At 44.0% G+C, this 26,772-nt stretch overlaps 1 protein-coding gene across 1 annotated transcript in view; it reads right to left on the reverse strand.

The window, feature by feature from the left end:
- The window catches only part of MOCOS (molybdenum cofactor sulfurase), a 237,015-nt gene that overhangs the window by 21,341 nt on the left and 188,902 nt on the right, over positions 1 to 26,772 (reverse strand). The window contains exons 7-9 of the mRNA XM_054164233.1: positions 26,381 to 26,497; positions 17,864 to 18,310; positions 8,204 to 8,366 (exon numbers count right to left, since the gene is read on the reverse strand). Of these exons, the coding sequence (XP_054020208.1) occupies positions 8,204 to 8,366; positions 17,864 to 18,310; positions 26,381 to 26,497 (727 nt within the window). The remainder of the gene's footprint in view (positions 1 to 8,203; positions 8,367 to 17,863; positions 18,311 to 26,380; positions 26,498 to 26,772) is intronic.

The raw sequence follows: 26,772 nt of genomic DNA on the forward strand, positions 1-26,772 counted from the left end.
TGAACTGTAGTTCATATTCACTATATCCCAATCATCAGCTCTGTTCCATGCAAGTTTTCAATACAGAAAGACATCTATTCCACTTTTAGCTAAGGATGTTAGTGTACTTCTGAAGTGAAGACAGAAAGGCTGAGCTCACTTAGGAAAATAAAACACATAAATAATAAATGCTTTGGACTTGCTTGCAACAACTTCAAAAAGAAACCAATGTTACCATGTTGTAAATGAGAACTCATACTCCAGTACTTTGAGGAGATTAAACATTAGCCTCCTTCCTTCTGGAAAAGAGGAGTTTGAAAGCTTTCATCCTGCTACTGAGGGAGCTGGGGTTGCTTAGCCTGGAGAAGAGGAGACTCAGGGGTGACCTTATTGCTCTCTACAACTACCTGAAGGGAGGTTGTAGACAGACAGAGGTTGGTCTCTTCTCCAGGCAACCAGCACCAGAACAAGAGGACACAGTGTCAGGCTGCACCAGGGGAGGTTTAGGCTGGAGGTTAGGAAGAAGTTCTACACAGAGAGAGTGATTGCCCATGGGAATGGGCTGCCCGAGGAGGTGGTGGAGTCACGATCATTGGGGGTGTTCAGGAGGAGACTTGATAGGGTGCTTGGTTGCATGGTTTAGCTGGTTAGGTGGTGTTTGATGATAGGTTGGACATGATGATCTTGAAGGTCTCTTCTCTCTCTTCTCTTCTCTTCTCTTCTCTTCTCTTCTCTTCTCTTCTCTTCTCTTCTCTTCTCTTCTCTTCTCTTCTCTTCTCTTCCTCTTCTCTTCTCTTCTCTTCTCTTCTCTTCTCTTCTCTTCTCTTCTCTTCTCTTCTCTTCTCTTCTCTTCCTCTTCTCTTCTCTTCTCTTCTCTTCTCTTCTCTTCTCTTCTCTTCTCTTCTCTTCTCTTCTCTTCTCTTCTCTTCTCTTCTCTTCTCTTCTCTTCTCTTCTCTTCTCTTCTCTTCTCTTCTCTTCTCTTCTCTTCTCTTCTCTTCTCTCTTCTCCTCTATTCTATTCTATCTTTAGCTGTCATGCACTTTAAAAATATTTTATAAGCAAGACATACTCAGAAAATGTCTTAAAAATAGAGTCCCAGGGCTTTGAAAAAGCTTTGCTTTTGCACACCAGCAAGTGCATTACATTTTCATTGAGCAGCACACATATTACAGCCATGTTTAGGTCAGTTAAACATTGTTAATTACAATTTTATTCTATCCCAAGGGTGGGGTGGGGAGAAAAAATAAAAATCAGAATATTGCCAGTTAGTAAAATGTAAAAGCTGTCATTCTCCACGGTCATTTGCTTGATAATAAAATTCACAGATGTGCTCACAGTATTAATACATATTGAAAGAATCTTGTCTTTATAGCTCCTATTTTTGGTCAATGAGACTGAAATATAAACTATTCATGTGTATTCTTTTGCCAGTGTATGCATTTAATCCCCATTATTTTTATTGGCAATAACACATGACTATCTGAAGGCACAATGGACTCCATACAGTGTAATTAGTTGCTTGGTTTGGGTAGCATTTTTCTACTGCAGTGTTTTAAAGAGCCTTCACAGCACTCAAAATTTCTCCCTCAGCGCAGTGGCAAACTAATACCAACTTGCCAGAGTAATGCTGATAATAACTAAAATAGAAAGAGATAAATTAGGGATGCCATCCAGGGGGCCCTTGACAGGCTGGAGGGGTGGGCCCATGACAACCTCAGGATGCTCAACAAGACCAAATTGCAAAGTCCTGCATCTGACTTGGGGCAATCCCAAGCACTGATATAGGCTGGGCAGGGGCTGGCTTGAGAGAAGCCCTGAAGAAAAGGACTTAGGGGTGCTGGGGGATGAGAAGCTCAACAGGAACCACCAGTATGCACTTTCAGATCAGAAAGCCAATCACATCCTGGGCTGCATCAAGAGAAGCATAGCCAGCAGGTTGAGGGAGGTGATTCTCTCCCTCTGCTTCACTCTGGTGAGACCCCACCTGGAGTACTGCGTCCAGTTCTGGAGCCCCTATTACAGGAAGGATCTGGACATGCTGGAGCATGTCCTGAGAAGGGCCATGAGGATGATCAGAGGGCTGGGGCTCCTCTCCTATGAGGACGGACAGACTGAGAGAGTTGGGGCTGTTCAGTCTGCAGAAGAGAAGTTTCTGAGGCCTTCCAGTATCTGAAGGGGGCTACAAGAAAGCCGGGGAGGGACCTTTTAGGGTGTCAGGTAATGATAGGACTAGGGGAATGGAGCAAAACTAGAAATGGGTGGATTCGGATTGGATGTTAGGAAGAACTTCTTCCCCATGAGAGAGGTGAGACACTGGCACAGGTTGCCCAGGGAGGTGGTGGAAGCCTCATCCCTGGAAGTTTTTAAGGCCAGGCTGGATGTGGCTGTGAGCAACCAGATGTAGTGTGAGGTGTCCCTGCCCATGGCAGGGGGGTTGGAACTAGATGATCCTTGAGGTCCCTTCCAACCCTAACAGTTCTGTGATTCTATGATTCTACAGACATGTAATCTCAGATAAATCCTGTTTGGCTTATTTTTATGTTGGTTGTCAGCAAGCTCAGTGTTGTTGCCCAGATGGAGCAGGACAAGATTTCCATGGATTCCCAATCAAATAATACACCTTCTAGAAATAAAGGCATTTGCTCCTGCACAACTTTAAGTTGCTGGGAGCTTAACCATTAACTGCTTCAGCTGAGAAACAAGAAGCTGTCTTTCTCCACAGGAATTTATTTAAAGTTACACACAGGAATTTATTTAAAGTTACACATGTTTTCTTAAGGAGGGTCCTGTGATAGCAAAGGTGTCCTGTGAGAGCAAAGGTATCTTCCCATCAAAAAGCATAGGAAATGCCTGCTAACAAGCACATAGCCTAAGATAGTACTCAGAAATACAGTTTCTCAGAAATAAAAATCTCACTCCTTCTACCAAAGTGCAGCCACATCGAGACCAAGCAGAAGCCCTTCCTCTCCCTCTTCTCTGACTTGCTGCCTTCCTCAGGATCAGGGGAATACCTGGAGCTCTCCAGCATGAAGCAGTGTCTCAATGCATGGAGGATTCATCAAGTTATTAAAATATTTACTGTCACACTAAATCGTGCTGATATATTTATTTAAGACAGAGAACCATACTTAACTAAAATAGTCATAAACAAAATTATAGAGGGAGAGGAAAGCATGTGCCTGGAAGGGGAGAGAGAATAGGATGTTTTAAAAGTGGCACAGAAAGAGTCTTTTACCACTACCTAACAGTGTATCCACACAATATTCTTTAAGAATACCTCATAATTCAGCTAAGTGGGATTCACCCCACTGGGCTTTAGGCACTTACCAGAGTCACCTAATCCAGCAGCATAGTTGCCTTAGTCTCTCTCTACTGGAGAGAGACACCTCCAGGCAGCAAAGTGCACTCTAGATGGAGATCACTGCCACAGTCTGCTCTCACACTGAGAAAAGCATAGAGGACAGCAGAGGAACTGGTAAAGAAAGCAGAATGGTTACACCTCCTTCAGAGGGACTAGCTGAAGGTAGCTAGTTTGCTTGCAGTTGTCACCTGGTCAGTTGGGAGCTGCTTGGTTGTTCACATTCAGCAGAGCAAGAGGTGCAGTAAAGGTGCAGCTCAAAGCTTTTGCCTCATTTTCTTTTTATTTCTTTTTTTGCTGCTGTTGCTTCCCTCATCCACTTCTCACCACCAGAAACATCCCCATCACACTGAGATGAGCAAGGGAACTGCACAGGGAGTGTGAGGTCGCTGAAAGGGGAGGCAGAGTTGGAGAAACAAAAGTCCTTTTGGGAAGATGCATGCTACTGTGGCTAAGGAAAGATGCAGCTGTTTGGTTGGGAAGCATCCAGTGGGAGAAAGAAATTCATGAAGGAACAGTGGTGGAAAAGACCTGGATGTGGCTGTAGTCAGCAGGCTAAGTGCTACAGATCTGAAGTATTAGCCACAGGTATAGAGAAGTGAAGCCTCTGAGCTGCAAACCAACCAGCTTAGTTTGTCAGAGGGATCCTTGCTGCACTGATTGCTGCATCAGCTATGTGGCATTTAGCTTCAGATCCTGCATTAGCAGCAAACTACTGTCATGATAGAGGGAGAGGTGACAAAAGCAACAGTGGTTAACATGGGATTTTCAATGGAAGAGTCAACTTATTAAATTGTTTGTCTGCCATGCAATGATGTAAGTGAGAGAGATAACAATGATTCATGCGTGTAAAGGGATAAAATAAAAAACAATTAAAAATGTAACACCACCAGAAAAAAAATTCATATACATTTAGACTGTAGTTAAGAGGAAAGACAATAGAATAAATATTGTAACCATTTCCTGCACATTTGTCTGCTCAGTGTGCCCAAGCAGATGAGAGCCATTCTCCCACAGTCACAGCTCACAAGTACACTATGAGAGTGAAAAATAGCAAGACTATTATAAAAGAGGGGCCAGACCATAATATGGGCTAAGGTTATTGGTATCAAGGGTCATAAAACAAAGTAAATTCCTTCACTCTTGAATACTGGATGTATCAAAGCTGGTGTCTTGGTTTGAGCTGGAACAGTTTTAGCTTAGATCTTAGAAAAAAGTCCTTCACAGAGTGATTGCCCATGGGATTGGGCTGCCAAGGGAGGTGGTGGGTTCTGCATCCCTGGAGGTAGAATAAAATAGACTAGACTAGACTAGACTAGACTAGGATAGACTAGGATAGAATAGAATAGAATAGAATAGAATAGAATAGAATAGAATAGAATAGAATAGAATAGAATAGAATAGAATAGAATTAACCAGATTGGAAAAGACCTTTGAGATCATCAAGTCCAACCTATCATCCAACACCATCTAATCAACTAAACCATGGCACCAAGTGCCCCATCCAGTCTCTTCTTAAACTCCTCCAGTGATGGTGACTCCACCACCTCCATGGGCAGCACATTCCAATGGCCAGTCTCTCCTTCTATGAAGAGCTTCTTCCTAACATCCAGCCTAAACCTCCCTGGGCACAGCTTGAGATTGTGTCCTCTTGTTCTGGTGCTGGTTGCCTGGGAGAAGAGACCAACCCCTTCCTGGCTACAACCTGCCTTCAGGGAGTTGTAGAGAGCAATAAGGTCTGCCCTGAGCCTTCTCTTTTCCAGGCTAAAGGTGTACAAGAATAGCCTGGATGAAGCACTTAGTGCCATGGTGTAGTTGATTAGATAAAGTTGGGTGATCAGTTGGACTTGATGATCTTGAAGGTCTCTTCCAACCTAGTTGATTCTGTGATAGCTTGATATACATTCTGTGATAGCTCTGGATGGAGGGCAGAATGTATTTTACCCTAAAGGAGGAAATAAAGATGTTCTCATGGAATTAGTATTTAAATAGAAATAATATTTACAAAAAGTAAACAAAGTACAAAAGGCACCAAGGTAAAAGGATATATATATATCATTAAGAGAGATATATAGAGAAAGGATATAGGATATATGTATATGAGATATATATATGGGATATATGCATGTATAGGATATATGTATGCATGTATAGGAGATCTATATATAGGAGATATATATATGAGATATATGTCCTTAGGATATGTATATATAGAGGATATATATAGAGGATATGTATATCCTTAGGATTGATCTATCTATCTATCTATCTATCCATCAATCCAGAATTGGCCCTGGCATAGCCCCCTGGCAGACCCCAAACTAGGCCTCAGCTAGACCCCAAGCTTGGTCTCAACTAGGCATCAGAAAATATCCTCCAGCCATCCAAACCACTGCCAGGCTGCAAGTGAAGGCAAAAGCCAAATGCACAGAGCAGAGATAGAGCTGACTGGAAGGTCAGCTCCAAACACAGGGACATGTAGGAAAGGGCATAGAATAACAATATTAAAATATCCTGTCCCTCCCTCTTGGGACAGACTTTTCCACCTCCTCAGGAGGTATTTTCACTTTATGATTTTACAACTAACCCTTAACTTTCTTTAACCTACAATGGCAGGTTCTAAATAAATGCCAACCATGTTTCTGTCAGAGAACACTGGAGGTCTGATCAATCAGGGCTGAGGGAGATGGGGTTGCTTAGTCTAGAGAAGAGGAGGCTCAGGGTGAGACCTTATTGCTTTCTACAACTACCTGAAGGGAGGTTGTAGCCAGGTGGGAGTTGGTCTCTTCTCTCAAGCAGCCAGCACCAGAACAAGAGGACACAGTCTCAAGCTGCACCAGGTGGGGCTTAGGCTGGATGTTAGAAAGAAGCTCTTCACAGAAAGAGAGATTAGCCATTGGAATGTGCTGCCCAGGGAGGTGGTGAAGTCACCATCACTGGAGGTGTTTACATAGAGACTGGATGAGGCACTTGATGCCATGGTTTACTTGATTAGATGGTGTTGCATAACAGGTTGGACTTGATGATCTCAAAGGTATTTTCCAACCTGGTTAATTCTAGTCTAGTCTAGTCTAGTCTAGTCTAGTCTATCACTTTAGGGTAGAAAAGTGATCCATAGACCTGGTCAGTCACTTCTGCATGGAAACAGTTCTTGCTTTCAGAGGAAGGGTAGGGAATGGCAGTGAAAACTCCAAAAAGAACAACAAGTCAAAAGTAGGATTTAAAGGTGAATTTCACCCTGGCACAAACTACAGCAAGAGATTGTAAATATCAGTGAGAAATGGGTTCCTTGACTGTCATTCCAGTCTGAGAAACCTTCTTGACTCTGAAGTATGCCAGTACAGTTCTCATTGACAGGCAAACATACTAACAGATATGCACTTGTCTGAACAATGTGACATTAGGAAGGGGGAGGGAAAAAGAGAAGAAACTTGGAAGAGCAGAATGCAGAAATAGAAAGGCCCAAAAGTGCTAAAACTCTGACAATGTGAAAGATAAATGGAGAAGGTTTGGACAAGACTTCACATTGTGTCTGCAGACAAGAGGTACAGGCAGAAAGGAAGAGTGATGGAAAGAAACTGAATATCTAGAAACTAGTTCTGAGGCACTTGGTAATTTAAAAACTGTGAGAGAAGGCTGCCTGTGCACTATGGTGAAAAAACCAGCCCAACAGTTTGAGGTGCAAGGTGCTCCACACAGAATCCAGATGAAGGGAAAAATGGAAAACAGCAATGTTTGTGCCAGTGAGGCAGTCTGGAGCCCCTAAGAAGAGACAAGATTGTGTTTGGGATCTGAAACACACACAAAATAACACAAGGCTAAGGGAAGCATCCAGATGTACATTTGACAAACCTATTGCAGACAAAAGGAATCAGCTGCTCAGAGTTAATTTTATGGAGAGCTCTTAGGCAGCCGGAAAGGACAACTGTGAGGTACGAACAGGGAGACTGGATCCACTCATATGAATTTCCAATAAAGGGTGAAAAAAATCTGAATACAGGTTCCCTTGCTTTGCTCCAGCTGCTGAAAATGTGGGCATATATATTATTAATGGTTAAGACACACAGGCTGAGTAAATGTTAGACCCCAGGGAAATGATGAATACCATTCAGACACATGTAAACTTGGCATTAATAATGATTTATGTGGAATACAAACCAGTTTCAGTGTTCAGTGCTTACAGCACTGTTAGCATAACAAACAATTTCCACTCCCAAGTAGGGAAAGAGCTTTCTACAATAATTTCCTTTTTTTTTTTTTTTTCCCTTTTTGCCCTTTTTCTTTCCCTTTCACTCAACAGAGAATAAAATGGGGTTTGATAAATCCAGAGAACACCAAACATCATGAAACATTTGCCTGCTAGTGCAGGTATTTAACTGAGATCACTAACGTCTGGCCCTTATTTTAATTCATATGAATTGCCACTGAAGATTCTACCCCTGTAGTCCCACAGCTGGAAGGAGAAGACCTATAAAATGGGAAGATCTTTGGCCAGGATGTTTGGTATTAAACTCCCATTGCTTCACCTCTGCAGCAATAACAATCCTCACAGGCCAATGAGGAGAACGAGGCTAGTCAGTACATTTCCACATCTGTCAATTCATCATTCCTTCCTAGAGCATCCACTTTTGACTGCACACAGGCAATCACTCTTTACTCTCTGCCCACCCCCACATCAGGCTAGCAAATTATCCAGGGCTGTGTATTACACCCTGGGCTTTCTTTGCCTGTAGCTGATAGCAGAATTTGGCCCTGAAGCGAGCATGCATACACAGAATTCAGTAGTTTGCTGGGTTGTTGCAGGTGTCTTTGTCTAGAAATTTGATATGAATGATGAAAGAGAAGAAAGGATACTGGTTGCTAACCTTCTGCCTGGATGACCATAACATTTTTCTTCAGATCAATTGAGGGATTTACAAGACACAACCTCGGGTCCTGCTTCTGAGTCATGCAGACTCCGTTCTGGTTTACAACCATCCAGTTACGGTCATACAGCAAACCTTGGTTTCCCACTGGCCATTGTGTAACCTGGAAAAGAATCAGGAGGTTATACAAAGGTTTAGAAGATGTTAGCTGTGTTAATAGATTTGTGCTGAAAAGAGATGGAAACAAAACTGTTAATGAAATGCTTTGGAATCAGGAAAACTTGTGAGAGTCAGTGCCAGCTTTTAACATGAGGAACCTTAGCTGCACATCAAAGATCAAGATAGCACTGGCCAAAGCTGACAAAACAAAATGGATTTTCTAATAATTGGTTAAGTATTACCATACACAATGATTTAACAGAGCTATGATAGCAGAATGAAAACATCTCTGAAAAAAATTTGACAACTCTCAGTTTTACACTCCCTCACGTTTAGGACTTTCCCCCCAACAATATCATTTTAATTGACAAAGCACGGACATTTCACTGGAGTTACATGAATTGTAGCAAAACTAAACAAAGCAAAAGCAGCTGTATTAAAGCCACCTAGCTTGCCATGGGACAGGAAGGCATGGCGGCCAGTCACTAGTGGTGTGCGCCAGGGATCAGTGCTGGGCCCCATGCTCTTTAACATCTTTATTGATGATCTGGATGAGGGCATTGAGTCCATCATCAGTAAATTTGATGATGACACCAAGCTGGGGGCAGGAGTTGATCTGCTGGAGGGTAGAGAGGCTCTGCAGAGGGACCTCGACAGGCTGGACAGATGGGCAGAGTCCAAGGGCATGAGATTGAACACATCCAAGTGCCGGGTGCTGCACATTGGCCACAACAACCTCATGCAGTGCTGCAGGCTGGGGTCAGAGTGGCTGGAGAGCAGCCAGACAGAGAGGGACCTGGGGGTGTTGGTTGATGGTAGACTGAACATGAGCCTGCAGTGTGCCCAGGCAGCTAAGAGGGCCAATGGCATCCTGGCCTGCATCAGGAACAGTGTGGTTTATTCTATGTATTCTATGTTGATTCAACATGCCTTGGGACCAAGGCCATTTACCATCAGCAGTTGTTTGTGATAAATGGAGCTGGCCTGACAAAGAGCAAAAAAAGTCCTGAGCTCTGAGACAGACAAACACAGGAATCCAACTCTTGACATGACAGCAAAAAAATAATATGTAAAATTCACACAATTATGAAAAAAAAAAAAAAGTCCATGTTTTTCATAACATTGGAACATCTGAGGTTTCTGGTTTAGCTAGGAGCAAAATATTTTCTCCAGATCCTCTTACAACAAAACACAGTGTCACAGTATCACCAAGGTTGGAAGAGACCTCAAAGATCATCGAGTCCAACCTGTCACCACAGACCTCATGACTAGACCATGGCACCAAGTGCCACATCCAATTCCCTCTTGAACACCTCCAGGGATGGGGACTCCACCACCTCCCTGGGCAGCACATTCCAATGGTGAACGACTCTCTCAGTGAAGAACTTTCTCCTCACCGCCAGCCCAAACTTCCTCTGGCACAGCATGAGACTGTGTCCTCTTGGTCTGTTGCTGGTTGCTTGAGAGAAGAGACCAACTCCCTCCTGGCTACAACCTCCCTTCAGGTAGTTGTAGAGAGCAATGAGGTCTCCCCTGAGCCTCCTCCAGGCTAAACAATCCCAGCTCCCTCAGCCTCTCCTCATGGGGCTTGTGCTGAAGGCCTCTCCCCAGCCTTGTCGCCCTTCTCTGGACACGTTCAAGTGTCTCAATGTCCTTCTTAAACTGAGGGGCCCACATTGTCCTCTTAACTATCTGTTCTTCCATTACTTCTCTAACACTCTATACATTCTATAGCCTATACAAGCACATTGTCCTCTTGCGTTTATGTACTTTTTGTTGTTTTTTTTCTTGTGAAAAGAACATCTGCTACTGATGCATCACAGATGGTAATCTTTAAATCCCAAAAGAGAGCAATTTTAGTAATGCCTTTGGGTGATTAATAACTGATTTCTCCTTCAGCATGTTAAAATAGAAATACCACCCTTTAAACATAACACTGGGCATTTAAACATATTGCTTCAGCTCATGTGTGATTTCGAGTCACAGTTGAGCACAGAGAAAAGTTAACTGCAGCTGAACTTGTTGAAATTTTTGTAGAGAAGTTTAGCACAGCCCACAAGAATTAGCAAAAGGCTTTAGCAAAAAGGTTTGAGAAAAAGCTGTGTCAGGCACAGCCTGTTACTCTGAAGAAAACCATTGCTGGAAGCACTGATTAGATTAATTAAAAATCACAGAATAGAATAGAGTAGAATAGAATAGAATAGAATAGAATAGAATAGAATAGACCAGTTTGGAAGAGACCTTTGAGATCATCAAGTCCAACCGATCATCCAACACCATCTAATCAACTAAACCATGGCACCAAGCACCCCATCCAGTCTCTTCCTAAACACCTCCAGTGACTCCACCACCTCCCTAGGCAGCCCATTCCAAAGGCCAATCTCTCTTTCTATGAAGAACTTCTTCCTAACATCCAGCCTAAACTTCCCCTGGCACAGCTTGAGACTGTGTCTTCTTGTTCTGGTGCTGGTTGCATGGGAGAAGAGACCAACCCCCAACTGTCCACAACTTCCCTTCTGGTGGTTAATAGAGAGCAATAAAGTCTCCCCTGAACCTCCTCTTCTCCAGGCTAAGCAACCATAGCTCCCTCAGCCTCTCCTCATAGGGCTGTGCTCCAAACCCCTCCCCAGCTTTGTTGCCCTTCTCTGGACACATCCCAGCAACTCAACATCTTTCTTAAACTGAGAAGTCCAGAACTGGGCACAGGTGTGGCCTAACCAGTGTTGAGTACAGGGGCACAATGACCTCCCTGCTCCTGTTAGCCACACTGTTCCTGATACAGGCCACAATGCCACTGGCCTTTTTGGGCCACCTGGGCACACTGTTGGCTCATGTTCAGCCTACTATCAGCCAGTACCCCCAGGTCCCTCTCCACCTGGCTGCTCTCCAGCCACTCTGCCCCAGCCTGTAGCACTGCATGGGGTTGTTGTGGCCAATGTGTAGAACCTGGCACTTAGATGTGTTAAATCTCATGCCCCAAAATACACAGAACCACAATATCCAGTTCTTATAAGTTTTTCCAGGTTTTGTAAGAGCCTGCAGCAGTAGCTTGACACTGATGGCCTGACTAAAGAAAGCAGAGGGCAGGCACTCTGAAAACTTGAAGCTAAATTATAAATAATTTGGTTCCATTAACTGTATTCAAAACAGAGAACACATTGAACATATTAAAGATAAGAAATGCATTTTATCAAGCTACTTGATTTATAATATTATTTGGCCATTCTTTTTTATTTTTTCTTAAATGTGAATGAAATATTCATTCAGAAGGGGGAAGTTTAGGTCTGAGTGTGATCTGAAACCCATGCAGTGCTACAGGCTGAGGTCAGGGACACCATGGGTTTATTGGTAGATGCTAGCATATGCCTTTATTCCCAGCATAGCAGATGGACTAATAATACAACATAAGGTCCCCTCTACCTGTCATAAACGAGGATCATTGCATAGTACAGCCAGTACATGGCATTATCCTACCTACTTTAGCTCTTTCTTGTAATTTAAAAGTACTGCTCATTGAAAAAAATGTGTGGGGTTCTTTGTTTTGTTTGTGTTGTTGGGCTTTTGTTTGATTGGTTGGTTTGTTTAGTTTTCTCAGAATTTTCTTTATGACATTGTGCTGGTTTGAGCCTTAACTGGGACTTAAGAGCTCAGATGGGGGCCAGGCTGGGAATCCCTCCCCTGCTCCCCCCTCCTCTTTCCCAATAGAGAGGAAAAGAAAGAAAAGGAGCAAATCAACCAAGAAATAATTTGGATTTGGCTTGGAAGTAGACAGGTAAAGAATTTTGTTCAAACAGTATCTCTCTCTCTCTCACTATATATGTAGATATATATAGATATACATATGTAACAGTAGCAAGTAAGGTTCACAAGGGTAAGGAACAAGGATGGATGGGAAAAAAGAAATATGCAATACAAAACCAGTCCTTTGCAAAGGTGTGGGTGCAGCAGGGAGGACCACGTGGCAGAGAATCAGGAAAACCAACAGCAGTCCTCATCCAGGCAAAAGGCAGGGGCCAAGAGAGCTAATGGCTGCAGTGTCCTCCTTTTTATAGCCTTGCTGGGCAGGGAGGGGGAGTGGAACAGACTAATTTAGTTTCCCAGGGGGAAAACCCCCTGCAAGGAGGGCAATGCTCTCACAAGCCCTACCCCCCCTGCTTCCAGGATGGGTGTTAACCCACCATAGACATTTTAGGATGCAATTTTCCATGGTTCCCAGCAGCAGCATCATGAAAGCAAACACAATTTTAAAACACATTAAAGGATTAGGTTTTAAACTATGCAACTTGAAAAATCTTAGTGGGCTTCCATATAATTTGTCCAGTGATCACCAGGAATTTGTGTTGTACTTTAAATGAAAAGAAAATTTGTCTCCTGTGCTGAGAGGCAATTTTTATGCCCTGAAATCTACTGCGTGGATAATAAAGTTATTAATGTTTAAAGTCTTAACCTTTTTCACTGGGTGCACTGCATTATGCAATTATGCAAAATTCATTGACATGAGAAATGTGCATGTTTAAAAATGCATGTTTAAAACACATTTTGGGGTTTGAAAATAAGAAAAAAAAAGTGATCTGTGATAGAGGTCACTCCTTTCCTCTGCTTCTCCCCATTTGATAAAGTAATTGCAGGAAAAAGAAAGCACATTTAAGAAGTGGAGTGAGAATATTCTGTCCTCTAATTCCTGTCCTGTGTGTTCAAAATCTGTGGAATAACACTGAACAGAAACCATCCCATGGCCAGGCACACTACATAAATTGCACTTGCTCTAGGAAGTACCTGGCCTGCAGTGAGCTGATGATCTTAATGCCAAGCTTCATCCTCCAAGCTGCCAAAGCACTCTACACTCCTGCTCTCTCTGAAGGTCAAGCACCTCCCATACTAAAACACTTAGAGTAGAGAAATCATAAATTTAGGAGAGAAGGAGATTATATGACTGTAAAGAGGAGATAAACCAACTGTGAGTTTGTACTCATATCCTCATCAAGTTTGTCTGTCCTCCCTCCGCTGATCAAGTCATCTATCCTGCATCCATTAAGTCACCAGGCAGATGGGCTGGGTCTTGCACACAACTAGCTGGAATTTCCCATTGCACATTTTGCTTTAGGCAAACACAAATGATCCTGTACTTACAACAAATCCCATTTACTACACATACTAACAGTCTGACTTACCACACCAGCTGGGAGCCTGTACTGGAACATACAATCCCGTGAGATTCTAACCTCATGTATCTAAGAGATGAGTGAATTTATTGCTGCCCTTTCACCTTTCCACATCAAGTAGCTTAGAGCTAAATGCTAAAAAGGAAATAACATTTTAAATTGGGAATATATATATTTTTTTAATCCTTCCAACAACTACAAAGCATCCAAAGGTTTTTTAGTTTTAAAACATGAAAATTGATTTAGATTCTGGCTTCTAACTGAAGATCAAGGAAAGTACAAGCTATGCAATTACTACTACTACTACTACTACTACTACTACTATTATTATTACTAGCAGTAGTAGTAGTGTTGTTTACTAATACAATGGGATGATACAATGTTAAGTGTGATACCTATATGACAAAGACCACTAAGAGACTTGCGAAGGGACATTTTTCTCTACTGTTCAATCTTTTAATGATAAAGCCTAGAAATGCTATATAAGAAATATTTCAAAAGGTAAAATTATTTTCAGGATCAAATTCCATTCAGTTATAGCATGTCTAGCTGCAGATTCCAGTGTCATGTGTCGTGGGCTATTTTCCCCTTTCAAGGTGATACAGGTTCAATTTGCTATGTGTGACATGAATAGATCTGTTGAGGTTGATTCCTTCTGCAGGTAGCAGTGATGTGGGTTGTGGCAGCACTGCCTTTTTATTCTGCTTTTAGCCATCTTGATTTCAAATGGGATTAACTGATTTTTGAACCTCATTACAAATGGTGAGCTGTAGCAACCACCAGCATCTCTGCTAGAATAGAATAGAATTAACCAGGTTAGAAAAGACCTTTGAGATCATTGAGTCCAACCTATCATCCAACACCATCTAATCAACCAAACCCATCAAGCGTCCCATCCAGTCTCTTCCTAAACACCTCCAGTGATGGTGACTCAGTCTCAAGCTGCGACAGGGGAGCTTTAGGCTGGATGTTAGGAAGAAGTTCTTCACAGAAAAAGAGTTTGGCCATTGGAATGTGCTGCCCAGGGAGGTGGTGGAGTCACCATCACTGGAGGTGTTTGGGAAGAGACTGGAAGGGACATTTGGTGCCATAGTTTAGTTGATTAGATGGTGCTGGGTGATAGGTTGGACTTGATGATCTCCAAGGTCTTTTCCAACCTGGTTAATTTCTATTCTATTCTATTCTATTCTATTCTATTCTATTCTATTCTATTCTATTCTATTCTATTCTATTCTATTCTATTCTATTCTATTCTATTCTATTCTATTCTATTCTAACTTCAAGCCTAATCCATACATTCCTGAATTCATTTCCCCAAAACAGCTCCTGTCTGCCACTAAGTCCAGTGTGGGACTTCCTCAGTGCCTGCCCACAGCATCAGTGATGACATGATCTTCACTGGGGGGCTGGATTAAATTTGTACCTATTTAATTATTTTATTGTTCTTATTTCATTAAATTAGTTTTAGTTTTATTTTCCAATCCAGAAGTCTCTTGCACTTTTCCCTTTGGGAAGCACGTGTCACTCATCTAGTGCCCAGCCCAGCCCTAACCCTTGATGAGCTGCAATTTTTATACCTATAGTTTAGACTATTCAAACCAGCTAGTGTTAGCTGTGTAATCCAAATTGCTTTGCATTCTTCCTGTAGCAAATGGAATAGACCAAAAATTATACGGGAACAATTAACCTTTCCTACTGCAAATGCTTGTTTATAAGATGAATTAGTTGGTCTCTCACTGCTTATGGCATACTATCTAACCTCAGAAGGGTAAGTTGAGGTGTGATGAACACTGCTTTCACTCTGTGCCTATTAACAAGTCTGTCTCAAAAAGCAGGCATGAGGAATAGGCATTTCCTACCTCTATATAAAATTGCAGTGTTGTAGTTTGGGCTGGGTGCCCTCTGCTACAGGGGTGTTTCCTGTGTCCAGAAGTCCATCCCCGTGGGTGGACACAGGAAATTAGGTATTTCTACCATAATCCCTTGAACCACTATAAATTTTGCAGTGGGGTCTGGCACTTCCTCTTTCCTTCCCTCTCCGAGACTTGGTAACTGGGGGAGAGATCTCCTGGCCATGGGCCTGATTGGGCCCAAGGCCACTGGGGGATGGGCAGGCTCAGATCTGGCCAGCTGAGACCAGCCTAATAGTACGGGGGGGAAGGAGGAGCCCTGGGGGTTTTGGATGCACCCTCAGGTGGGGTTTGGGGTCTTTTCTGGGTTTACTTTGGTTCCTTTCTTGTCACTATGTTTCCTTTTGTGCACACTCACTGTTCTCTATTCAAACTCTCCACTACTTTTGCAATCAGTTTGTCTGAGTCGTTATTTCTGCGCATGGTGGGGAGGGGGTCTGCCCCAACCCATTACATTTTGGCGCCCTTTGCAGGAGAGTACCAGGCTTGTACGAATTTACCACCTAGAGTTGTTTCTCCTCACAGAGCTTGAGGAGAAGAAACCCAGTTCAACTTCTGGGAAAACACAAACTGCCTTTCACAATGAGGTACATCTTCCCTGCTTCTGGGCACAGTCACTTCAGAGCCTTTGTAGCACTGAGTGTGGTGGTGTATATAACTCACAACCCCAGCTGGTAAGTTAAAATAGAAGTTAACCCCAAAACACCTGAGTACTGCTGCAACATGTTTCAGAAGCTTCTGTGGTGAGCTTCTGCAGTACATGTATAGTATCTGCAACACTTAAAGGTTGAAATATTTTCCATGAAATGTGGGATTATTTAATTTTATAAATAGATTTATTTAGTGGAAGGTTAATAAGGCATGGAAATTGTTTGTTCAGGTCTCATTTAATGCTCAAAATTGTTCCTCTGAATTAAAGATATCATAAGCCAAGCTAAATTTCAAAATGCAGATACTTTAGATTAGATTGACAGTATCAGCAACCAATGGAATTATTTAGAGGGGGTGGATTTTGGGAGTTTTAGGCTGTGCCTGGAAAACTTTCCACAGATCTTGAACAGAAAGTAGTAGAATGTAAATGAATCACTACTGGATGCAAAAAGGAAAATAATGATAAGTTGTAAATAATCCCATTGGATAGATACTGAACATAAAAGTTAGTTTGGTAAACTAACTCTTGCTCTTTTCAGCTTCCTTGCTCTGGCAGATACTAATTTGTGCTTCTGCTGGCTTTGCTGACCTTGAATACATTCTTGTTGTGGTTAAGTAACTAACAGCAGCTCTGCTCTTTCCCTTGTCCTGTGTACAGGGTGGCAGGGAAGGGGAAGCTATTAGTAGCCCCTTGGTCTGTCCAGGGGGGGTTCTCTTGTTGTTTAGACATTGCACATATATGTAAATATTGTATATGTTGTACACATTCATTGCATTCCATATTTTAGATTGCAGATTTGCTTGTAAGCACAGCTTCATTTGCTTTCTAACTGAGCTGCTCTGGCAATTTTATGTTGGGGGCATAATTTCAACCCACCATATTTGCTGGTTATTTAGCAGTATTTTCTTCAACTCCCCAGTCTCTTTCTGCATTAAGAAAAAAACCCCCAACAAATTAATAAATTATGATCCAGTCAGTTGAGAAGCCATATTTTAAATGCAGGTTGTTTGTCCCTGGATTTGACCCCAATTTTCACACAGATGTGAGAAAGTGACCTACACCAGTGAGTTCTCATAGGGAAAGTCATACCGATACTGACACTCATTAAATCGCTTCCCAGTATGGTGCTGAGCAGAGTCACATTCTAGGTCATGTGTGGGCCCTATGCCTATTTCATCAGGCATTATTTAAAGTCACAGCTAAGGTGAGGATATTATTAACTTGGTAAAAAGAAAAAAAAAAAAAAGCAATTAAAATCTTCAAAGAGTGAACTTTCAAATAGTGCAGCAACACTTAAATGTCATATTTCTGTTGCAAATGTATTTTTAATGATAACAGTTCTTTGTGATGTAAATCAGCCTCCTCTCAATTATAACATGTTAATCAAGTTATTTCTCAGTTGCTGCCTACCCATCAAGGCCTACAAGCCCATCACATGTCACTCTGCAAAAGCATACTAATTACTCAATTATATTCTAGTCAAGTTCTTAAAACCCAACTGTTTGCTTCAAGATTGCATATCATGTGTAAATTTGTCTGTTGTGGGGGGAGGGGAAAGCAGAAGACACATTTGCATCCCGCAGCTTCAGTCTAATTGGGAAACCTTCAAAGTACCTTAGCATGCTGTTCCTGGAAACTGGAACAAAGGGAAAAATGCATACCCACATGCTGCTTCCTAATGTCTCATGCACATGCTGTTCCTGGTTGACATGTCTGAGAAGGTTAATGAAAAAGAAAAGGTTGAGGTGATTATTTAAGAATGGCTCAAAGTGTATACCTCAAATGCAGAGCAGGATTTGATTGGGTAGAGACAAATTTTGGTGACAATGACGGGACTGCCATCTCTTCTGCACGTTGGTACTGCAGTCTCAGAAACAGCTGCCCTTATGCTTTCCACCTCAGACTCTGCTGGCTGCCAGTTGACACTGGTCTGTGTTGCAGAAAAATTACTCCTGAGTTCTCTCTCTGAGATGTGTGGTATTGGAGACAACCCATCTGCATTGTTAAAGGAGGAGTGGTCATCTGGGACAGACTCTGTTGTCAGCTTTGTAACAGAAGGCTGGAAGAGATTCTCAGTGTCCAACTTGGGTAGTCTGGTGGCTATGATGAAGTTCAAGAAAGTCTGTGCATCTTCAAAAGAAGACATGTAACCAAAGGATATTCTCACAGAACCAGTGGGATGTCCATCAACTAGGTCTATATCATCTCCACAGACATGGCCAGCCTAGTTTGAAACAAGACAAAACCCAGAGAGCTGTGATGACAAATTTTGCTTTATTTCCCTCTAATTTTACAGTTATAACCAAATCTTTTAATTCTAACCTGAAAAATAATTTCAAAAAAATACAAACTTACCTCATAAATACAAAGACAAGATGGAGGAAAAAAAGAATCCTAACTGTCTTTTACTTACTCAAGCTGGGAAGGAGATCATTTTGAGCTGCTTGTCCTATTCTGTCCTAGCACAAGGCAGATTTCTCACAAATATGTCAATAGTCAGAAAGAGTTTGTGTGTCCCTGTTAGTCAGGGTAGTCTCCAGGTATATCCCATCTGTATAGCTCACTGAGATTTAAACTGAGAGTTTACATTTCCTGGTATTTGTTGTCAGAAGAGTTCCATTTTATACTATCAGTGGATTATTCATGGTTTATGTTAAAGAATATACAGCTCCAACAAGGGAATGAGGGATGACCCAGGAAACTATAGGCCACTCAGTCTCACCTCTGTGCCCGGTAAGATCATGGAGCAGATCCTCCTGAAGAGGTGGTGGGGCACAGTCAGCACAGCTTCACCAAGGGCAAATCCTGCCTTACAAACCTGGTAGCCTTCTATGAGAAGGTCACAACATTAATAGATGAAGGCCAAGCAACTGACGTCATTTACCTGGACCTGAGCAAAGCCTTCAACACTGTGCCACACCACATCCTGGTCTCCAGGCTGGTGCAGGATGGGTTTGATGGATGGAACACTCAGTAGATAAAAAACTGGCTTGATGGCTGCACCCAAAGGATGGCTGTCAATGGGTCCATGTCCAAGTGGAGGCCTGTGACAAGTGGAATACCTCAGGGATCAGTACTAGGTCCAGTCTTAACATCTCCTTTTTAACTGGAGAGGTCCCAGAAGACTGGAAGCTGGCCAGTGTGGTGCCCATCCACAAGCAGGGCTGGTTGGATGAGCCAGGGAATTATAGGCCTGTCAGCCTGACCTCAGTGCCAGGAAAGATCATGGAACAGGTCATCTTGAGTGCAGTCACACTGCACTTACAGGATGGCCAAGGGATCAGACCCAGCCAGCATGGGTTTAGGAAGGGCAGGTCCTGCCTGACCAGCCTGATCTCCTTCTATGATCAGGTGACTGCCTGGTGGATGTGGGGCAGGATGTGGATGTAGTCTACCTGGACTTCAGTAAGGCCTTTGACACTGTCCCCCACAGCAAACTCCTGGCCAAGCTGTCAGCCTATGGCTTGGATGGGAGCACACTGCGATGGGTTAGGAACCGGCTGGAGGGCCGAGCCCAGAGAGTGGTGGTGAATGGTGCCACATCCAGCTGGCAGCCAGTCACTAGTGGTGTGCCCCAAGGATCAGTGCTGGGCCCCATCCTCTTTAAAATCTTTATTGATGATGTGGATGAGGGCATCGAGTCCATCATCAGTAAATTTGCTGACAACACCAAGCCGGGGGCAGGAGTTGATCTGCTGGAGGGTAGAGAGGCTCTGCAGAAGGACCTCGACAGGCTGGGCAGATGGGCAGAGTCCAATGGCATGAGATTGAACACATCCAAGTGCCGGGTTCTGCACATTGGCCACAGCAACCCCATGCAGAGCTACAGGCTGGGGTCAGAGTGGCTGGAGAGTGGCCAGGTAGAGAGGGACCTGAGGGTACCAGTAGATGGTAGGCTGAACATGAGCCAGCAGTGTGCCCAGGCAGCCAAGAGGGCCAATGGCATCCTGGCCTGCATCAGGAACAGTGTGGCCAGCAGGAGCAGGGAGGTCATTCTGCCCCTCTACACTGCACTGGTTAGGTTGCACTTTGAGTCGTGTGTCCAGTTATGGGCCCCTCAGTTTAGGAAGGATGTTGACTTGCTGGAATGTGTCCAGAGAAGGGCAAAGAAGTTGGAGAGGGGTTTGGAACACAAGCCCCTCACAAGACAGCTGGGGAGGGACTTTTTAGGGTGTCAGGTAGTGATAGGACTAGGGGGGATGGAACTAAATTAGGAATGGGTAGATTCAGGTTGGATATTAGGAAGAAGTTCTTCCCCATGAGGGTTTTTGTGGTGTGGTGGTTTTTGTCATTGGTGGTTGGTTGGTTTGTTTGATTGATTTTTAACCTACATAATTCCATGTATTTATGCATTTCTGTTGCCAAAAAGGAAAAGGAAGGAAAAAAAAAGGGAAGAGTGAATAGATTATTTACACGAGGGCTTTTAAATGCAAGAAATGTCATAGTTCATTGAAGACAGAAGCCATTTGTACAAGTAGAAATCATAAAAGAGGTCTCTCCGTGTCAAAGCATGCAATAGAGTAGTGTGATGTAGTTTTTATCCTTGACAATAAAGCAGAAGTAACATTTGCAAAGTTAAGTTGCATCTGTTAATACACACATAACCCTTCTGCTAAGTATTGATTGATTAACTGATGAGAAGGGTTCCTGCTGCGCAAGCAAGTAAATGAGTTCCTACCTAGCATCCTAAGAAAACTAATCACACTTCTCCAGGGACTCTTTAAGACAGAAAGTCCTCCCTTGGAGGCATTTTATACATGGAAAACTTCATCAGAGGTGGAAGAATACAGTCAGCACCTTGAGAAAAGGTGAAACAAAAGTACATGTGCAAATAGAATCAGAGAATCAGAGAATCAGCAAGGTTGGAAAAGGCCCCAAAGATCATCAAGTCCAACCTTTCACCAAAGATGCCACTCTCTACATAGTAGCATTTATGAGAATGTCCCAGAATAAGGACTGCTTGACTGCACTGCATCATCAGTTGGTAGCACATAAGACCCTTAATGGGAATGTTGTGAGTTCAAGCCTGCAGTGGGCAGTAGTGTCCTCCCTACTCTAGTCATGAGGTCTGTGGTGACAGGTTGGACTCGATGATCTTTGAGGTCTCTTCCAACCTTGGTGATACTGAAAGAGAGAAAGAAAATGTACTGAAAGAAATCATACCACTTTTGGCATATTAAGCGTCTCTAAGTTCGGGTTCGGCTTATACTCATTTACATATTCAGCTTTATTAACATGATACAGACTGATAAGATGCTATCCATTCCTTAGCAAAATCTTTCTTACATTAATATCCCCAAGAACATTGCATCTGGTCCTTTGGCATTTTGCAGTTCAGCAGAACAGAAGCTGGTTTTCAACATTAGAATAGACTAGAATAAAATAGGATAGAACAGAATAGAATAGGAGTAGAATAGAATAGAATAGAACAGAATAGAATAGGAAGAGAAGAGAAGAGAAGAGAAGAGAAGAGAAGAGAAGAGAAGAGAAGAGAAGAGAAGAGAAGAGAAGAGAAGAGAAGAGAAGAGAAGAGAGAAGAGAAGAGAATTAACCAGGTTGAAAGAGAAATTTGAGATCATCGTGTCCAACCTATCACACACCATCTAATCAACTAAACCATGGCACCAAGCACCCCATCCAGTCTCTTCCTAAACACCTCCAGTGATAGTGACTCCACCACCTCCCTAGGCAGCACATTCCAATGGCAAATCACTCTTTCTATGAAGAGCTTCTTCCTAACATCTAGCCTAAACTTCCCCTGGCACAGCTTGAGACTGTGTCCCCTTGTTCTGGTGCTGGTTGCCTGGGAGAAGAGACCAACCCCTTCCTGGCTACAACTTCCCTTCAGGTAGTTGTAGACAGCAATAAGGTCTCCCCTGAGCCTCCTCTTCTCTAGGCTGTGTCGTAGTTTGGGCTGGGTGCCCTCTGCTACAGGGGTGTTTCCTGTGTCCAGAAGTCCATCCCAGTGGGTGGACTCAGGAAATTAGGTATTTCTACCATAATCCCTTGCACCACTATAAATTTTGCGGTGGGGTCTGGCACTTCCTCTTTCCTTCCCTCTCCGAGACTTGGTAACTGGGGGAGAGATCTCCCGGCCATGGGCCTGATTGGGCCCAAGGCCACAGGGGGATGGGCAGTCTCAGGCCTGGCCAGCTGAGACTAGCCCAGCAGAGGGAGGGGGAAGAAGGAGCCCTGGGGGTTTTGGATGCACCCTCAGGTGGGGATGGGATCTTTCTTTGTCACTGCGCTTTGGGTTTTCTGTAACATTCACTGCTTTCTATTTAAACTTTCATCACTTTTGCAATCCGTTTGTCTGAGTCGTTATTTCTGCCTGTGGTGGGGAGGGGATCTGCCCCAACCCATTACATTTTGGCGCCCAACGTGGGGCCAACTGCAGCTCGGATTGCAAAAGATGGAGAGTTTAAATTTAGTTCTGGGCGTCGGTTTGGGTTTGGAAAGTTGGGGCTCAGGTTTTGTGTTACCGGGGCGACTGTGTGAACTCCTGTGGACTGCAGAAGGATACCTGGTGCGTGGCTGATGGCATGGAAGTCCCTCCTGTTGCTTGGGAACAGTGAGGGGTGGTTCTTTCTGTGACTTTCTGCCCAGGGTGGCTTAAGAATGCTCGAGTAGCCTAAGAAGGCGAGACCTGCCTTCTCCTCGTTCTCTGCGGAGCGGCAGGGAGCGGAGGAGGGGCAGCGGCAAGCAGAGCGTGGTCGGCCCGCGGCCGCTGCGGGGAGCGGACACCCGCGGCGAGCGGGCAAGCGACTGCTGGAGGTGACTCGGACTCTGCATCGCGGCGACAGAGACGGCGGGGGCCGGGCCGGGCCGCATTCAAGCGGCGGTGGCGGCACCGCCCGAGCCGGGCTGCGTTCAGGCGGCGGCGGCAGCTGTAAATCTTTCCCTGGTGTTTTCGGACGTGTTCCGAAAAGGGCGCCGAGCACCTGGCTCCGCCTCCCTGCTTCTTCAGCGGGCTGTGGCGCAGCTCCTCCCTCTGCCGGGGGTGGAGGTTGTGCAGCCGGATGCTGTCCTGCCTCGGTACGCGAGCGCCCAGCCGGGGGGTGCGGAGTGCCTCTGACATGCATCCGTGTAGCTTTGGTCCGCGTGAAAGCGGTTGGCTGCGGCACCCTGGATGGATTGAAAAAGGCAGTCGTGGAGCCGGATTGTTCCGACTGGCCTGCCCCAGGGGTGGAGAATTTGCCGCTGAATAGGAGAGTAAAGGCTTGGCTGAGAAGTTGTGAGGTATTTCCAGGTGACCAGGATGTCCCAAGGAGTCCACAAGGAATTCACGCTGCAGGAGAAGGACTGCGTCGCTGGGAGGTTCCATCACATGAGGAAGAACAACTGGAATGGACTGATGCTTGAGCCTGAATGAGAGACTGTTTGAGTGGACGCCCAGATGAAGATGTGGACTCCGCCGGACGTGTCATCAGAAGTTTTCTGATCTGATGATGTGTTTGGGTGCAGGGATTATGGTATGAAATAAGGGGTGGCTCCTGTCGTAGTTTGGGCTGGGTGCCCTCTGCTACAGGGGTGTTTCCTGTGTCCAGAAGTCCATCCCAGTGGGTGGACTCAGGAAGTTAGGTATTTCTACCATAATCCCTTGCACCACTATAAATTTTGCGGTGGGGTCTGGCACTTCCTCTTTCCTTCCCCCTCCAAGACTTGGTAACTGGGGGAGAGATCTCCCGGCCATGGGCCTGACTGGGCCCAAGGCCACAGGGGGATGGGCAGTCTCAGGCCTGGCCAGCTGAGACTAGCCCAGCAGAGGGAGGGGGAAGAAGGAGCCCTGGGGGTTTTGGATGCACCCTCAGGTGGGGATGGGATCTCTCTTTGTCACTACACTTTGGGTTTTCTGTAACATTCACTGCTTTCTATTTAAACTTTCATCACTTTTGCAATCCGTTTGTCTGAGTCGTTATTTCTGCCTGTGGTGGGGAGGGGATCTGCCCCAACCCATTACAACCCCAGCTCCCTCAGCCTCTCCTCATAGAGCTTGTGCTCCAAATCCCTCCCCAGCTTTGTTGCCCTTCTCTGGACAGATTCAAGAGTCTCAATATCCTTCTTAAATTGAGGGGCCCAGAACTGGACACAGGACTCAAGATGTTGCCTAACCAGTGCTGAGTACAGGGGCACAATGACTTCCCTGCTCCTGCTGGCCACACTATTCCTGATACAGGCCAGGATACCATTGGCCTTCTTGTCCACCTGGGCACACTGCTGGCTCATGTTCAGCCTACTATCAACTAGTACCCCCGGGTCCCTTTCTGCCTGGTCACTCTTCAGCCACTCTGACCCCAGCCTGTAGTGCTGCATGGGGTTGGTGTGGTCAATGTGTACAACCTGGCACTTAAATGTATTAAATCTCATGCCCTTGGACTCTGCCAATCTGTCCAGCCTGTCAAGGTCCCTCTGCAGAGCTCTCCTACCCTCTAAGAGATTAACACCTGTCCCAGCTTGGTGTCATCTTCAAACTCGCTGATGATGGACTCAATCCTTTCATCTAGAGTATCCCCTCATCTCAGAGTATCTTGGGGAAACCTGCTCCCTCTCAAAAATTCTCTCATTCTGTTATCCCTCTCAAAAATGCTGTTAGACAGCTGTTTCATGAGGTAACTATAAACATGGAAATATCTGTAGTAAATCAAAGCAGAATTTTACCAAGGAAAGTATTAAGGAGCTCTCCTTTAAGACCTCATGCTATCAATCCTGCATATAAATGTGTTTGCAGAAGTTATCTAAATATCTCTGTGAAATTATAAGGGAGCTACAATATCCATACTGTCATAACCTCTTATCTTTTGAAGAACACCATTAATACAATTTTGGATTGTTCTGTCCTGCTTTATTGTAATTTCAGACTCTGACAAATATACCCTCGTGGAGCCTTCCCCATTTACTTGCAATATATCTTGCTACAAATCTGTTAGTGGCAATTTATGGAAAAATATTAGACAAATAGAACACTGCCTTTACATTCATGTTCTAACAAAATAGCACACCAGTAATCCAGCCAGATATCATTTAAATTTACTTCACTGTCTGAGAATCACTGTGTGTTCTCATTTATTGCTTGTTGTCTGATGTGTGCATGCCTTTTAAACTGTAACATCCTACAGCAACAGGTCTATAGTCCTTGCACATCTCTAAGGTCCCTTCCAACCTGAGCCATTCCAGGATTCTGTACTTAAGAAATAACAAGTTGTCCAGGAACCTCTGTTTGGCAGGATTTCATGTCTGTGTGGGTTGCATGTCATTTCAAATCACAAAAGGAACCCACAAGTTCTTGTGAGTACTGCATCCAGGTCTGGAGCCCCTATTACAAGAAGGATCTGGATGTGCTGGGATGTGTCCAGAGAAGGGTCATGAGGATGATCATAGGGCTGGAGCTGCTCTGCTATGAGGACAGACTGAGGAAGTTAGGGCTGTTCAGTCTGGAGAAGCTGCTGAGAAGACCTTATTGTGTCCTTCCAGTGTCTAAATGGGGCCTAAAAGAAAGCTGGGAGGAACTTTTTAGGGTGTCAGGTAATGATAGGAATAAGGGGGAATGGAGCAAAACTAGAAATGGGTAGATTCAGATTGGATGGTAGGAAGAATTTCTTCCCCAGGAGGGTGGTGAGACATTAGAACAGGTTGCCCAGGGAGGTGGTTGAAGCCTCATCCATGAAGGTTTTGAAGGCCAGGCTGGATGTGGCTCTAGTGTGAGGTGTCCTGCTCATGGCAGGGGCGCTGGAGCTAGATGATCCTTGAGGTCCCTTTCACTCTAACAATTCTATGATTCTATGATTCTAAGTTCATATCTTCCAATGAAATAGCAATGACCATACACTGCTTTAGGTCCATCGAATGATTTTGTTTCAGTATCTTATTTCAATGGGTTTGTTTCAATATCTCATTTCAGTGAACTTTTAGTTCCCTTAGTTCTTTAACATGGGGTGCTTGGTGCCGTGGGTTAGTTGTTTGGGTGGTGTTGGATTGGTTGATGGGTTGGACGCGATGATCTTGAAGGTCTCTTCCAACCTGGTTTATTCTATGTATTCTATGTATTCTATGGCAACTCATTTGAAAGATCAGAGAAAGAAAATCAAATTTAGCTTTATTCCTTTAGTAGAAACTCAAAACCACAGGACATGGCACATCTAGTTTAGCTTTTAAATAATCAGAGATTGGTTTTGATACAGGGTCAGAATTTCTTCTTCCTTTCCATCCTTAGGAAATTCAGAAGATGCCACCTGAGTCAATGGGTCTTGGTGTTTTCCACAGGCAATATATCATGTGCTCTCATTCAGAAACTTACCTGCAGGTTCCTTTGGATGTCCTCATTGCTGATACCCAAATGCATCTGACAGGCTCCTGTGTTACAGAAGCAGCCTGTGCGGAGATGTATGTTGTAGAGACTGGCCATCTTGTCCACCTTCCCAGTTCAGCAGGAGATAAGGCATAAGAGAAGAACAAAAATCAGACATTTTGAAGTTGTGGTAAGTAGCATACAATGCTTTAAAGGTACAGTTCAATTGGAGCTGCATCATTTCTCTAAATTATTAACAACTTACTGCAGCTTTTAGCTTTCCTTTAGTATTTTTCAGCCTTTATTATTCAGCTTTTAAAAAATAATAAATGAATGTGGTGGAAGCAGAAATGCTTTCCTTGGCATTGAGAGACACCGCACACAACACATACACACAAAGA

Source organism: Dryobates pubescens, chromosome 9, assembly GCF_014839835.1.
Source record: "Dryobates pubescens isolate bDryPub1 chromosome 9, bDryPub1.pri, whole genome shotgun sequence".
Lineage (NCBI taxonomy): Eukaryota > Metazoa > Chordata > Aves > Piciformes > Picidae > Dryobates > Dryobates pubescens.